The sequence below is a fragment of the Camelus bactrianus genome, chromosome 10 (genome assembly GCF_048773025.1).
Source record: "Camelus bactrianus isolate YW-2024 breed Bactrian camel chromosome 10, ASM4877302v1, whole genome shotgun sequence".
Lineage (NCBI taxonomy): Eukaryota > Metazoa > Chordata > Mammalia > Artiodactyla > Camelidae > Camelus > Camelus bactrianus.
In genome coordinates, this window is record NC_133548.1 from 38335414 (window position 1) to 38351524 (window position 16111).

Below are 16111 nucleotides of genomic sequence, written 5' to 3' on the forward strand. Positions count from 1 at the left end.
ATGAGTTGCTTGGGAAGGGGGTAACCTAAATATTAAACAATAAGGATTTGGTAAATAAAATATCATATATTTATAATACTATTTATAATACTAAGAAGTCGTGTTTAACCTAGAAAATATTTAACACGAAAAAAAGTTCAAAATTCTTTTTAAAAAAGAATGTGATACTAAATTGCTCAGAACTTGAGCAAATCATTTAAGTGATCTGAGTTTCTTACTACATCTGCAAAGTTTAGCTCCTTAAGGACTCTTTCAACTCTTACCTTACCTGAGTCTAGGTACTCATCCTTTCTTCTTTATAAAGAAAATATGTCATCATTGGCAGTCGGTAAATGTTTGGTTAGCAGCTGTTTGCAGAGCTGTCCTCAACTAATTCATGTAATTCATGTAATTCTCACAAAAGAGAAAATACGTGCTTCGGAAGGATATGTCCACTTTTTACCTTAGTCGTCTCATCTTTCAGGCATCGTGCTTGGCTTTGGAGACACAGAAAGACATTAGTGCCCTCAAGAGTTCAAAGTCTGATGAGGGGAACCAACAATAATGATTAAGAGTGATCAATGACAACGAAGCTCTGAAAGACGTGTTATCCAAGAAAGGAAAAGGATTCCAAAGGGGGAAAAAAACTTGTCCACAAACAAGATACTCAAGAAAGGGTATGGTTGATACACAGAAACGGACCACTATTTGTGGCCTTCCTTGCTGTCCCGTTCTTCTCACACTACACAACACCCCAAATCTCTGAGGACGCTGAAGGAGAGGGGGCTGAGCCGAGCGCACACTCGATCACCGGGAGTCTCAGGTGCATCCGGCCGGGCAAGTGAGACACTGGCGGGAATCTGCAACACACAGGTAACTTCATTGAGGTTCCAAGAAAGATGACTTGGTAGCAGCCGCCAGCAGCTCTTAGCTGCCTCAGGCTTGCCTGGCGCAAGGTTTCCCGCCAATCTCAGTTCCTTCATCCTCCGAGGCCCCGCCCACTCCGGAGCCCGTGGAGAGCTTTGAGGGCGGGGAAGCTCTGGAAGCCTATCGATATCTCTGGAATAGACTGCTCTACCCTGCGCAGCCGCCGTCAAAGTCCCGCAGACTTCTCTGTAGATCGCCGAGCGGTAGTTTCGGCAGCGCTCCTTGATCCGCCGGTTCGCAGGAGGCCGCAGCCAGGTTCGCGCCGGAACCATGGTGCGTTGGATTCAGAGCTCAGGCTGGGTTGGGCAGAGGTCGGCTGGCTGGGGCTTGGCGAGCCGCCTCCCCTGTCATCTTTAGAGCGGCCTGGGGCTACGGGGCATGGGAACCTCAGCCGACGGGAGGGTTCCGGCAGTGATTCAGCATCTCCGGCCTGGCCGGGACAGGGGAGGTCGGTTGTCGGTACGGCCTTTCTCCGGGGTTTGTTTCACTTTCCACCCGGCCTTGAACAGTACCTCCTTGGTCTACTGGCCGAGTTCGCCCCTCACGTTCCTTCAGTGGAGTAGATTCCGAGCTGTCCAGAGAGGCCCCTAGTGCTCTGTGTGGAAGAAAGAGGAGAAACAGGGACTTGACTCGAGATCTCCCTGTACTGCCAAGTGGGGACTTGACCTCAGGGATTGGGTTCCTGGACCGCGTTCATTTTCCTGGTGGGTCTGTCTAATATCTCTCCTTGAGCGCTCGATCAGAAAAGGCCCTTTTCAATCACTTTGTCCAGCCACCTAGTTTTACAACTGAGTAAATCGAGGCTGATAGAAGTGATGGAATCATGGTTACAGCACGGAGTTCAGGGCTCCAGTCCTATGTCTGCCATTCCGGCAGTCAGCCTTCTCATCCTCGTGATTGTTCTAAGTATTGTGCTGGTAGACTTGTTTTAATACCGTCTTTAAAGCAGTAATGGATCTGTCGCTGTGGTTATTTGAGTCTACCTCTAACTTCTGAGAACATTCATGTGTTTATTCATTAAATGTAAGTATTTTAAAGGCACTATTTTAAGTGCAGTGAAGGTTCAAAGATAAATCAGATATGTCCCTAATCATAATGTAAGGTAGAAAGGGACATGTTGTTAAAAAACTGTTGGGAATATGTGTTGGGATTTTGGAAGAAAAGATGGAGAAGACTTGAAGAGATAGTCATTTGAGCTAGTTTAAGGCAAAGGAATGCTTTTGACCATTTATTAGGGCCTAGTGTAAGGGAAGAGCATAAGCAGAGATAGGTAGAAGATACGGACACATAGAAACTTTAGCAGTTGACTGAACGGAAAGTGAGAGCTATGGACAGTGGTAGAATTGGAAGTTGGGAAGATAGGTCCCATCTAGATCTGCTCTGCCTTGCCCCACTAGCTCCCTGTCCATCTTGATCTGTTCTCCCTTGCCCTACTAGCTCCCTGGAAATGTAAAACTGGCTTGCTACTAAGTATGGTAGTAATCTTCCAATGAGTCTGCAATAACAGCCTTTCATTAATGTTGGATGGAAGCAGACCAGAGACCATTTTCTAATGATAGAGCTTGTGAAGATTTGGGATTTGTAATGTTCTTGTATTAATCATCTTTTTTCATTTACTTTCAGTTTCGCAACCAATATGACAATGATGTTACTGTTTGGAGCCCTCAGGTGAAATGTTTTATACTGTTTCTATGAAGTGGCTTTTGGTGGCTGCAGTGTGTTTAGAAACTTATGGGATTGTAGGCTATGAGAAAATGGAATATAATCATTTTAGACATTCCTGAAACCTAAATTATTTATCATTAAAGTAAATTTACTAGTTTAAAAAAAAACAGCATTTGAGATTTAACTATGCTGACTTGAGATTTAGGATATCTAAGTTGATTTTAAGTATAGAAAAGGGTCTTGTGTGATGACTGTAAGGTGTGTTGTTTTTCTTCTTTTTAGGGCAGGATTCACCAAATTGAATATGCAATGGAAGCTGTCAAACAAGGTTCAGCCACAGTTGGTCTGAAGTCAAAAACTCATGCAGTGTTAGTTGCATTGAAGGTAAGTAAAGCAATAAACATATCTTCCTCCTTTAGAAAACAACTATCAAATGTAAGTTTCACTTTATAGAAAATAAAATTGTAAACTTGTTCTTATGTCTTTAAAATATCTCTATTTAGAGAGCGCAGTCAGAACTTGCAGCTCATCAGAAAAAAATTCTCCATGTTGATAACCATATTGGTATCTCAATTGCGGGGCTTACTGCTGATGCTAGACTTTTATGGTGAGTATGATCATGAAAAACAAGAGAAAGATCCCTTTTGATTCATAAATTGATTGCATTTTTTAAAAAGATCCAGATATTTTAGGAAGTTGTCTGCCAGAGTGTTTATTAGTTAAAATTGTGAATACCTTAGTGGATTTAGGCTTAGGTACTAAGTATTCCATTTCTTGATCCCTGTAGTAGTAACTAACAGAATTAACCATATTAATATTGATGGTTTTGAGAAGTCATTGAATAATGTGATACTTGTTAACAGTGTATATTGTTGATGTTATGTCTAATAAGAATTTGACACTTTTGTTAGGTTTCTAAGGATCAGCTGAACTACCCTTCCTTTCTTTAATACATCAGTATTTGACTTTTTTTGTTTTGTAAAGCTTAATGCTGGATACTGCAAGGTATACAGAGGTGAATCAGACAGAGCTCATCTTCTAGGAACTTAAAATCTAGTAGTATGTCTATAACTATAGCATTTAATACAGTGTCTTTCAGGTAACCTGGAAGTGTGTGTATTGGGAGGTGGGAGGTAGTTAGCTGAAGAAATCTCTTAATTCTGTGATTTAATTAGGAAAGAAAGAATATAAACACTAACGACAAACAATAATATTAATGTTTAAAATTTTCAAGTTATCTGATGAGCTCTCTGCTCTCTTAGGTCAGCAGTATAATGATGGCATTATTGGTTTTTTTCAGCTGTTGGAAGTGTAAAATATGTTGCGTTGTCAAACATTTTATTTAACCCGACCTATCCAAAATATTGTCACATCATATGTAATCAATATAAAAACTTTATTAATGAGATATTTTGCATTGTTTTTTTACTAAGTCTTTGAAATTTCATATGCATTTTATGCTTATGGTACATCTCAATTCAGATTAGACACTTTTTCAGTTCTCACTATTCACATGTGATTAGTACCTGCCATATTGGGCAACGCAGCTTTAGACAGCCTTGGGAAATGGACTTAAATGAAAGTAGTGAACAAGCAGCTTGGTTCCTGCAGCCAACATTTGATCATCAGATGTGACATGCACATAAACAATACAAAGCAACATAAAAGTGCATATCCATTTCTTGTTTATCCTCTTGGCTTTAATAGTTAGGCATGAATTTTCTTTTCCCCAGTGTTATACTTGCTTCAGTCTTGTCAGGTTTAACAGTGAGACTCAACAGTCTAGTGTCCAGTATCTCCTCTAGAGTGCTGCTTATGGATAGACGTAACTTTGGCAGGAGCATGTTAACAATGTCCTAGTGTGGATTCTGTTTCTTGTAATTGCTCTGTTAGGGAAATTTTTGTCAGCTTTCAAGAAAAAAGCATAGTAGTTATTCTTTTTGCTAGTTCAAGACATGGAATTAAGACAGTCTTGTGGACAGTGGGAAGGGTGAAAGAAGAGAGACTGCTCTTTTTCTCTTGCTCAGCCTTCTCCATAAAGTGCTCTAAGACAAAGGTTAATCTAGAGCTAAGGAACATTTTAGTCATAAACATAGGTAAGAGTATGGTAAGTTTAAGGTTAGTCACTTTTCAATAACAGAATGCTTTAAATTTAGAAGGAGAGTTAGTATAAAAATGCATCGTTGTGGCCAGGTCTTTATGGTTCCCTTATATGGGTGTAATTCATGTAAATGTCTGGAAGAAAGCAAAAAGAAATCGAATTACTTTATTTAGATTAGAATAACTCTGATTTGAAATTACTGATTTTTCTTGTTTGTTTTGTTTTTTTAGTAATTTTATGCGCCAGGAGTGTTTGGATTCCAGATTTGTATTTGACAGACCTCTTCCTGTGTCTCGTCTTGTATCTCTAATTGGAAGCAGTATCCTTTTTATTTATGCATTTATTTTAGCAATTTTGGCTGTAGACTTTAAAGCATTTTGATACTTAATCCTTATGTTACTTATTAGGAATATGATAATACATAACATAGGTAAGATGGTGAAAACTATAAAGTTAGTCGCTTTTCAACAACAGAATGTTTAAAATTTAGGAGAGTTGGGAGAAGTTTTACCATGGAAGAATGGGTTCTAAATAAGGAATTGGGTTGCTTTTTTATCAGCCCTTATAGATAAACAATTGATACTTTCCATATATAGATAGCCAAAATTTCAGAAGAACTAAGTACCATTTGTAGAGGAGATTTAAAGTTTTTTATTGGTGATTCTTGATATTCCAAAAAAATCCTTGCCCTTGTATCCAAAATGAATGAGATTGTCTACATCAGAGGAGGTCATTTTGCTAGCGCTCACTTTTGGGTTTGGTGGATAGTCAAACATTTTTTAATACTAGGCCAAAGAAATATTTCTCTGTTTTATTTTCTTATTCCTGTGGCTGACTGTGCAGCAATTAAGAAACCAGCACTCTTTGTTAATAATGTTTAATTTGAAAATAAAGATAGTACTTTATTCCTTGTTAGAACAGGCTTCTTTAACTAGTTTAAGAAACCCAGATACCAACGCAACGATACGGCCGGAGACCATATGGTGTTGGGCTGCTTATTGCTGGTTATGATGTAAGTTCATAGAATATTGTTATACTTTAATGATTTTTTAAAACTGACTAGAAATCTTCTAATTTTTAGCTCAAAGTCAAGAATTATGTACTATATTTTCCTTCTGTTTATAGGATATGGGCCCTCACATTTTCCAAACCTGTCCGTCTGCTAACTATTTTGACTGCAGAGCTATGTCTATTGGAGCCCGTTCTCAATCAGCTCGTACTTACTTGGAGAGACATATGTCAGAGTTTATGGAGTGTAAGTGAAGTCTTTATATGGTGAATAAACACAGTATCTTAAATGAAGAAAACTGTCAGCTTTACAGAAAGAATTTTTTGAAAAATTAAGCCCCTGAAGTGTTTATTATTTCTGTTATATACTAGTTTTTAACTTTCTCTGGCTACCAAAGTAGTTTCAATCACCAGTAGAACTTTTTCAAAACACAACCATGTGTCCCTGACCTTGAGATTCTTTATTCAATTGGTCTGAAGTAAGAGTGCCCCAGCCAGAATTGAGAGCCACTTTACTAGTTACCAGTTGTAAGTTCTGTTTACAACTTCTAGTTTTCTGTGATTCTTATTTTTAGTCCCACAGACATTTCTGCATTAAGTAATGCAAACAAGTAAGAAATCAGTGTAGCTATGGGGTAAAAGGTGAAAGATGAGGTGATAGGGGAGGTTTTCAAGTGCTTTGCTTATGCAAGGGCCTTGGATTTTAACACATGCTTTTTATGCATCTGTTGAGGTAATCATATGTTTTTTTCTCCCCTTCATTCTATTGTGATGTATTATATTGATTGGCTTTTGAATGTTAAACCAGCTTGCATTCCTGGGATAAATCTCTCTTGGTCATTGTATATAGTATAAATTAATTATATAAAATGTTTATGTAAACATAAATGTTGCTGTGTTTATGGTATTTTGTTTGTTGGTATTTTGTTGAGGGTTTTTTGTGTATGTATTCATAAGGGTAGTGATCCGTAGTTTTACTTTCTTATGATGTCTTTGTGTGGTTTTGGTATCAGAGTAATACTGGCCACATAAAAGGAGTTGGAGATTCCTTTTATAAAGAGCAAATACATTGACTGGCATTCCACAGAATGCATTCTACAAAACTTTGAGCTGTATCATTTGTGAATCAGGATTGTGATTTGGCTTAGCAGAAGAAAAAGTCAAATTTAATAACAAAAATCATGTATCCTCTCATTAAATAAAATAATAACAATGTTATTGATTACTATTAGAAGATTTTATGGCTAAATATTAAATTTTTTAACTTTTTTTATTATGATATATTTAGTATATGACTAAAACCATAGTTTCAGATTATAGACCTGAAAACTAAAAGAAGCCTAGCATGAAAGTGGAACTAAGGAAGAATTGTTAATTTTTTACATTTAGGCAATTTGAATGAACTGGTTAAGCATGGTCTGCGTGCCTTACGGGAGACACTTCCTGCAGAACAGGACCTAACTACAAAGGTAATATCATGTTTTCCAATTATAGATACTGACATTACAGTTTAATCATTTATTGCATAAATGAAGTAACAGAGGTGTGTATACTTACAGTTCTTTAATTTAGGAGATAGTTGCCTTGGCTTGTTCTTTCTCTCTAAGCTATTCACTAAATGACTGATTTTGAAATGAGTTTTAAACATTTCTTTTTTGTATAAAGCAATAAAACCAGTAAGTCTGATGTAGAATGTCCTTCATTTCTTCAAGAGGTAGGAATCTCTTCGTATTATTAATTCAGTTAACAAATATACTAATTGAGCCCCTACCACATGCTGGTACTAGGCATTGAGAATGTATAGTAAACATAACAGACATCTTTGCATTCCTGGAACGTACATCCAAGTGGGGGAAGATAGACAATATAGCCACAAGTAAGGTATAGGGTATATTAGAAGGTGATGAATGCTATTGAAAAAACAAAACAAATTAAGAGGAGAAAGAATGACTAGTAGGATGTAGGAAGCGGGTGTGGTGGGTATAATTTAAAATAGAGTGATCAAGGATAGCCTCATTGAGAAAGTGAAATTTGAGGGAAAAATCTAAAGGAAGTGAGTGAGTATGAGCCATTCAGATGTCTGAAGCAGTATTTTTCCAAGGAATATAAGTACAAAAGCTCTGAGTCCAGAATGTTCCTCATATTCAAAGCAAAAAGGCCACTAGTGTTGGAGTCAGGGATCAAGAGGAAGAGAAAGAATGAAGTCAGAGAGGTAATAGAGACCAAATTGTTTATGTCCTATAAACCATTGTGGGTATTTTGGATTTTACTCTGAGTGAGCTGTTAAGAGTTTGAGCAGAGGAATACAATGATTTGATTTAGGTGTTTTTTGTTTTCTTTTGTTTTTTATGGGTTTTTTGTTTTTTTTTTTTAATGGGGGGAGGTAGTTAGGTTTATTTATTTTTTAATGGAGGTACTGGGTATTGAACCCAGGACTTCGTGTATACTAGGTATGCACTCTACCACTGAGATAAACCCTCCCCCTTGATTTAGGTTTTAAAAGAGTCACTGGTTGCTGTTTTGAGAACAGATTGTAGTAGGGGCATGGGTAAATAGAAATAGTCTTAAAGCTATTACAGTTAGTCAGGTGAGAGATTGTGGCGGATCAGAGCAGAGTCATAGAATTGGAGATGATGAGAAGTGGTTTAATTTTGGGTATATTTTGAAATTAGAATTTTAAAAGTTTGCTAACAAATTGGTTGTGGGGGTGTGAGCTTTAAAAAAAAAATGCCTTCAGGATTTTTGGCCTGATTAAAGGAAGGACAGATTTATGATTTATTGAGATGGGTAAGAGAGCTGGAGGAACAGGTTTTGGGATAGGGGTTGTGGAGGAAGATCAGGCAGTTAGGACATACAGAATTGAAAATGCCTCTTGTTTGTCCATTTGGTGATACAGAGTAAGCAGTTATCAGATTTGCACCCCTTAGAGTTTGGTGGAGAGTGGTCTATTCTGGAGTTACTAATTTTGGAGTCTTTGTGTAGAAGTGGCATTTAGAGATTGGCCTGGATTAGATTCCTAAAGGAATCGAATAGTTAGACAAGCAGTTTGAAGACTTGACCGGGGCACTTACCCTTTAGAGAGTGGGAGGTAAGTAGCAAAGGAGTCAGCAAAAGGGACTGAGAAAGATGACCAGGGAGATAGGAGGAAAACTTGGAAAATTAGGCATTCTTAAAAGCAAACTACAGTCATTCCTCAGAATCTGTGGAGTATTAGTTTCAGGACCCCTCTTGGATACCAAAATCCATGGATGCTCAAGTCCCTTGTATAAAATGGCTTAGTGTTCGCATTTAACCTATGCACATCCTCCTGTGTACTTGAAGTCATCTCTAGATTACTTTTATACCTGATACAATGTAAGTGCATATAAATAGTTGTAAATGCAAATGTAAATGTTATGTAAATAGTTGCCAGTGCAAAACAAATTCAGTTTCTGCTTTTTGGAGCTTTCTGGAATTTTTTGTCCCCCCCCCCCCACCTAATATTTCTATTCCATGGTTGGTTGAATCTGAGGATGCAGAACCCACAGATGAGGGGGAGGGGGCAACTGTCTTTGAAAGAGAAGAGAATGAAAAATTGCCAATAGATCATGGAAGATGTGGATTGAGAATTAACCATTAGATTAGCAATCATGTTTCTGGGACTTGACTAGACAGTCTTAATGGAATGAGTGGGCAAAAGCCTGATAGGAATGGAATCAGGAGAAAATGAGAGAAGAGAAATTGGAGGCAGCTCTTTGGAGGAGATTTTCTGTTGTGGGTCTAGAGAAATGGGGTGGTGGCTGGAAGAGACTAGTGAAAAAAGGATTTTTTGTTTAAATTGTTTTAAGATGGGAAAAATTAGAGCATGTTGGTTGCATGGTTATAAGAATAAAGAAGTATAAAGAAAAACACTTATATAGGTTAAAAATCAGAAAAACTGCTGGACCAGTTTCCTTAAATAGCACACAGTTGAAAAGGTAAGCCTTAGAGAGGAAATTGGACTATTCATTCCCAGTAACAGAAAAGGAGAGAACTTAGGGACAGATACAGGAAAGAGTGGATACTGTGGGAGCTTGAAAATATTCTTATCTGATTGCTTCTATTTTCTCAGTGAAATAGAGTGAGGTTTTGAGCTGCAAGGACAGGTGAGAATAGAAAGAGTTGTCCAAGGAGGGGGAGACTGAATGATCTAGGGACCCGTATGGGACAATGGAAGCACCACTAAAGGCCTTGAGGTTAATTATCATTAACTAAAGTGGTATTGGTCAGCATAATATAAAATCCATTTTGTTATGATGATTGGATAATTAATATTTAATATGTATATGAAGACTTTATAGCCTATATAATCTTTTTAAGCAATTTTTCCTATTACTAAAATAATAATTCTTTCAAAAAATTAAGAAAGTAGATTAAACTGTTTTTATTTAAAATACCTATGATGCCATCACTTCAATATGACTATCTTTTAAAATTTGGGTATACAGCTGACTGTTAACATTTACAGCTTGGAAAAATTTGCTCAGGTATCTGGCTTCCTGATTTCGTATTTTTTACTGAATCATAGAGAATGCCCTATGTATCCTTAATGTCCTAAGTTTTCACTAAAATTTTAATCTTACGGCAACTGTTTTGCACTGGTTAGCATTCACTGAACATTTTTAAGAATTGCTCTTTAATTTTTCCATGTAGAACTTAGTTCCAAGCTCCCACCAAATTCACCACTTTAGAATTCAAAACTTATTTCCCTAAGAACCATCATGTCTTAACTTACATAAGGAACAAATTTGAGTATTTCTTAGAAGTTAGGCTTGCTTCCTAGCTAAGTGGTTTGTTCCCTCACACTGGTCTTCACATTCCCATTATGAACCAAGTTGCAAATTTAAGTCTCAATCAAGTGCTATATAAATTTTTATTCTGATTTTTCCACACAACATTTTATCATAAGCATTTTTCCAACCTAAATTCTATTGACTTTTAATTTCTATCTTTTCTCCCCTGCAGAATGTTTCCATTGGAATTGTTGGTAAAGACTTAGAGTTTACGATTTATGATGATGATGATGTGTCTCCATTCCTGGAAGGTCTTGAAGAAAGACCACAGAGAAAGGCACAGGTATGTAATTAATTTAACCAAGAGGCTTTAGTTCTGTCGTAAATTGCTGTTCCTACCACAACTGTGTAAATCTTCCATTTTTCTCTTTAATTATTGAGATAGGCTTATAATTCATATGGCAGTAGGAAAACTAAGAACTGAGTACAGTAAAATACCAAGGGGTTAGTGACCTCCAGAAACACAGAAAGGATGATTTGGTTATCTACTGTAGTTTCTCAATTCTGTGGGTTGACAGGCTCAGCTAGATGGTTCTTTTGCTTATCTCACTTGGGGTCTCTCAAACATGCAGTCAGTTGAGGAGCTGGGGCTGGAACATCCAAGATGGCTTTACTTACATGTCTTCTTTACTCACTCTAGCTAAGTATCTTCGAGGGACAGCTTGAAGGGTGTTCTCTGTTAGGATGGCTGGGCCTCTGTTCATGTAGTCTCAGGGCCTTTCCTTCACCAGAATCTCTCTAGCAGGGTAGCAGGTCACAGGTTGCAAACATTTAAAAGCTCAGAAGTGCAACCTGCCAGGCATTCTTAAGGCTGAGGCCTAGAACTTGCACAGCATTACTTCTGCGTATTCTGTTAAAGTAAGTCATAGGGCCAGCCAAGATTTTGCAGGAGTGAGGACAGAGAGAAAATTCATTGAGGACCAGCTTTAGAAACCAAGTTGGCTTTTCACAAATATTGAGAAAAGAATCCAAGTTAAACACTGGTCTTTTTTTGTTGGATGTTTAGAATACAAATTTGCTCTTCATAAATGCTTATATGATAGCTGTGTAATTGAAAAGAAAGTATCCTGTACAGAAATTTAGTCTACAACATGAATTTTTTTCCAACTTGGAAAGGATATTGTTAGTATTATTTGGAGAAGCAAGATTTGCATTATTTAATTACTATTTTTAAGAACCAGAGCTGTTGGGAAGAATGTAGTAGAATGCCACACAGCCGGTTTGTTTGATTATATTTTTGCTGTGTTTATCAGTGCTAAAGAGGAAAAGAATGTCTAAAATGTGCCGATTGTATTTTAGGGCTAGTAGTGATAATAAAAGGAAAGCCTTTATTCTTGAGCAAGTCAAAGTATAATGAAATGCTGAATTGTTCAGTGATGCTTAGATTTTCAGAACTGTAAAATTATATCTTATATTTTAGAAACCTTGTTCAGAAATTTTAACAGGACAGTGAACTAAAATTGAATATCTAAAATATCTCCTCCTTTTTTTATACATTTTTTATAATGTAATATCTGTGATTAAAAGTATATGTTGGTCAAGTGTTCATTTTTACATTTTCTTTTTCCTTCCTCTCTTAAGCCTGCTCAACCTGCTGATGAACCTGCAGAAAAGGCTGATGAACCAATGGAACATTAAATGATAGATCAGTCTATATATGGATTATCAAACATGTAAGAATGCAGGAATACATACTGAGGACAGTAATCTATACTTTGAACCAAAAGATGCAGAATGGTGGAATGGTATGTTTTAGCAATCAGTCCAGAAGTGAGTTTTTTCCAAGCAACTTTACTGAAACCATACAATGGGGTGCATTTTTCTTTAAGAGGGTCTATATAATCATTTTCTAGAAAGTATAGCTATCTGTACTAATGTTTTTATATGGAGAACATAGTGTCTTTGTGGTTTTAAAGACAACTGTGAAATAAAATTGTTTTACCTGCTGATGTATTGGGTTTTTGTTTCTTAAGTAACTTCAACTGTAAATAGTAGTCTGAGATTCCAACTGTGTCATCATGTGTGGTCATCATGTTTTCCAAATTAAATTGTCTTGTATTTTGTGACAGGAGAAATAATACCTCTTATCTATAACAACCTTATAGTAATTCCCCAATGTATAGACTGCCTGCATGAGAATCCATGGTGATTTGGTTCAGAATACAAATTTCAGTATTCAACCTTGGATATTCTGATTAAAACCTAAGAAACCACCACTTTCTAACAATAGTGGTAAGATTAATTTATGAGTGATTTTTCTTTCCGTCCAGCAGATGGCAGTAGTACCATCTGTGGTCTCAGTGTAGGGAATTTTTGCAAAAATAACAAAAGGGAAATTTTAATCCCAAACCATCATTTCTTCTTATTCTGCCCAGCCCCACTCCAGCATAATCTTTAGGCTGCCTCAGTTATTCCTCTGAGCTGTGTATGTAGATACAGCAGTACAATTTTTATCTTAGGTCATGCAAAATGAAATTAGAAGACATTTGATTTATTTTCTGTCTGGAAGATCTGTCTAGTGATGTTAATGCAGTGTTAAAATCTCTGGCAATAGAAGACATTTGATTTAAAAAACAAAGCCTATAATCCAGAATTTTGCTGCTAAGAAGCCTAGAGGAGTTAATTTTACTTTCTGAGATTCCTAACTTTCTAGAGAGGAACAGTTCCTTTATAGGTAGGGAACTTGGATTTTAGACCTAATTCTACTATTAGCTGCTGTTGGCTTTAAGGAAGTTATTTAGCCCTGTTTTAAGGAAATTCTTTGGAGAATTATGAAATTTAAGGGGGAGGACTTATGTGAAACTTAGTAGGATTAAATCTCTCTTGTGACTTCTTGAAGGGAGAATGGTAAGAGAAACTCTGGCCACCTTGTTGAAAGAAAGACCTCTGACTAAATATAGGAAAGTGGAGATGTTGGTCTCCACTCTGAAAATAATCTTGAATCTGCCATTTGAGTGTGGGATGAGGCCATACGTACCATTTGACCTACAATGGAGTTGCATCCAGCACCTGTAACTCACAAACACAGATCAGTGAAAGAGGGAGTCCTTCCACCTGCCTTCAGACTCAGTAGGAGCATGAGTGGGAAATTTCATAATCTGTTGTTTCCTCAGGCAGATTTTGCCCTGTGACTTTCACTGTGTGAACCTCTGTTTTTGTTGAATGATTTTATTGTTTATATGTGTGTGTGTGTGTGTAATTTCTGTACCTGTTCCTTAAATATAAACCAATTACTGACTGGCACTCAGCTGAGAAAAAAATTAAAATTTTAGTAATTTTTTCAATATGTAATTTTAGTCTTACACACTGACTTTAGAACTTAAAATCCTCCCCACAGCAGTAAGATTCAGCTCCACTCTCTGTACAGAGTTCATTGTGATACCTTTTCATGTTTTGTCTTGTGCTTTATACTTGGTCATTCTGTTTGTGTTAAACAATAAAACTCCTAGTAATGTCCTTTCATAAAACCTATCACTTTGATAAAAAGATAACATTAATTCACTTGGAATTTATTAGGCATAAATTTATATGTGCAACTTTGAAGAACTGGTATAGTTAAAAATAAGAGGCAGTAAAGTAGGTGACAGGATTCAGTTTCTCACCCCAGTTTTTTCAGTGCTTAACCATTTTGAGTTTTTGGGCAAGTCCCTTTTCTCTAGGCCTTGATTTCTTAGACATATAAATTTTCGATTCTTGGTATATTGTTCTCAAATAATTTATAAATTAAAAAGTATTCAAAATGGTATAATTACATGCTAGAGTAAAAATAAGTTCCAAGACAAAGTGCCTGTTATGAGAAGTGAGGAAGAATTGAGCTATAAGATCCTGATAATCTGTTCAACAAGTTCTGTATTTAAGAATATACAGTAATTTAGACTGCTAATGACTATTTCAGTGCACATCCAAACTGTTGAGGTTTCTTACTGCTAAGTCTAGCTTTTATGCATTTTGGGGCCTCATTTCATGCTGATAGGTTGTCACTCCTTGATAAGTGGGCTTGGAAACCAGGTAACTGCATTTGTGAAAATTCCATATTAAAAATGGAGATAGAAAAAAAAAATGAAGATAGAACTTATGGTTACCAGGGGAGTAAGGGGGTGTGGAGGGATAAAGTGGGACTTCAGGGTTTGCAGATAATATTATATACAAAATAGATTAACAATGAGGCCATACTGTATAGCATAGAGAATTATGTAATAACCTATAATGAAAAAATATGAAAAGGAATATATAGTAGTGAATCACTATGCTGTACACTAGAATTAATACAACATAGTAAACTGAGTATAATTTAAAAAAAGACAGAAATGGAACAGTTGTACACACAGTTTGGGTTGATCTCAAGGGAATTATGCTGAGTGAAAAAAAAGCCAATCTCAAAAGGTTACGTTGTATAATTTATGTTACATCCTTGAGATGACAAAGTTATGGAGATGAAGAACAGGTTAGTAGTTGCCAAGGGTTAGGGAGGGAAGTGACCATTACTATAAAAGGATAGGAGAGAGCTTTGTAATGGAATTGTTCTGTATCTTGACTAGGATGATTGCATGAAATAAACATAGTAAAATTGCCTATAACTAAATATACAGTGCACATAAAACTGCTGAAATCTGAATAAGAACCAGTGAATTGTATCAATGTTAATTTCCTGGATTTGATATTGTACTGTAATTATGCAAGATTTTACCATTGGGAGAAACTAGGTAAAGAGTATATAGAGGATCTCTGTATTTATGTCACTTTATAATTATCTGAAGACAAATAGCTTTAATAAAATGAATGTACAGGATTTGAAGAGCATGTGGCCTATGAGATCTATTTTGGGTTCTCAAAGAATTTGTTTTTTGCTTGATGTTTCCAAAAAAAAGAAACCTTAAAAGAGCTGGATTCTAAATAGATGAGGCATTACTTGTGTTCTATCTCCCTAATTGGGGTGAGCCTGTTAAGGTCAGGTTCTGTCAAACTTTTTGTATTGACGGTATTTTGCTTAAGGCTTCAAATAAAATTTTTATTAATAATTGGCCAGAAAACCCTTTTTTGGGGGGGTAGGGGAGATAGGGATATGTAACTTAAGTGGACAAAACCACAGCTACTGTGGCGGATTGTAGCAGTAACAGGGCTTTGGAGATAGGTAAAATCCTTTAAAACTGACTGTCAGTCTACCTTTACGCATAAAAATGTTTTAATCTAGCTGCTTGTAAAGGATCATGAAAGGGACCGTGACTAATTGAAGACCAGAAGTCATACCAGTGCGACTTTGATGTTCAAGCAACTCCACACTAACTACAGAGGCAGAGATTCAGACTATGGCCTTAAGAACTGAAATGGATCGTCAGATAATCCAGTGTCTCTTATCAGAAGAACTTAAGTTACTTTCTCAAATAGCATTTAGCTTATTAGTGGATGAGCAGAAAAGGGCTTCCAGGTCTCAGTCTAGCGTTCTTTTCCACTGGGCCACACAGTCCTGTAAAATGTTCCCCCCCCCCCCCCTTCTCCAAGCACTTCCTCTCCTTGGCTGTTTCAGTTCCTGGAAGAAAAAAACCAATTTCTAGTTAACTTTTAAATGACTACAGCGCTTAATTCAGGCTTGCAGGGAAAAAGTAATAAATATATGTTTCCA

General features: G+C 36.6%; 1 protein-coding gene across 3 annotated transcripts; it reads left to right on the forward strand.

Moving 5' to 3' along the window:
- The first annotated feature begins 1085 nt into the window (after positions 1–1085).
- On the forward strand, positions 1086–12440 carry PSMA1 (proteasome 20S subunit alpha 1). 3 transcript variants are annotated; one of them, XM_010964834.3, is made up of 10 exons: positions 1086–1179; positions 2530–2574; positions 2854–2955; positions 3075–3178; positions 4903–4991; positions 5614–5684; positions 5798–5927; positions 7070–7149; positions 10664–10774; positions 12073–12440. In XM_010964834.3, exons 1-10 carry the CDS (start codon positions 1177–1179, stop codon positions 12127–12129), a joined length of 792 nt encoding a protein of 263 aa, XP_010963136.1. In that variant the 5' UTR covers positions 1086–1176; the 3' UTR covers positions 12130–12440. The 3 variants fall into 3 exon arrangements, with proteins under 3 accessions (XP_010963136.1, XP_074228451.1, XP_074228453.1); XM_074372350.1 differs by lacking the exon at positions 1086–1179 and adding an exon at positions 1270–1365; XM_074372352.1 differs by lacking the exon at positions 1086–1179 and having other exon boundaries at positions 2859–2955.
- Positions 12441–16111: the final 3671 nt, after the last annotated feature.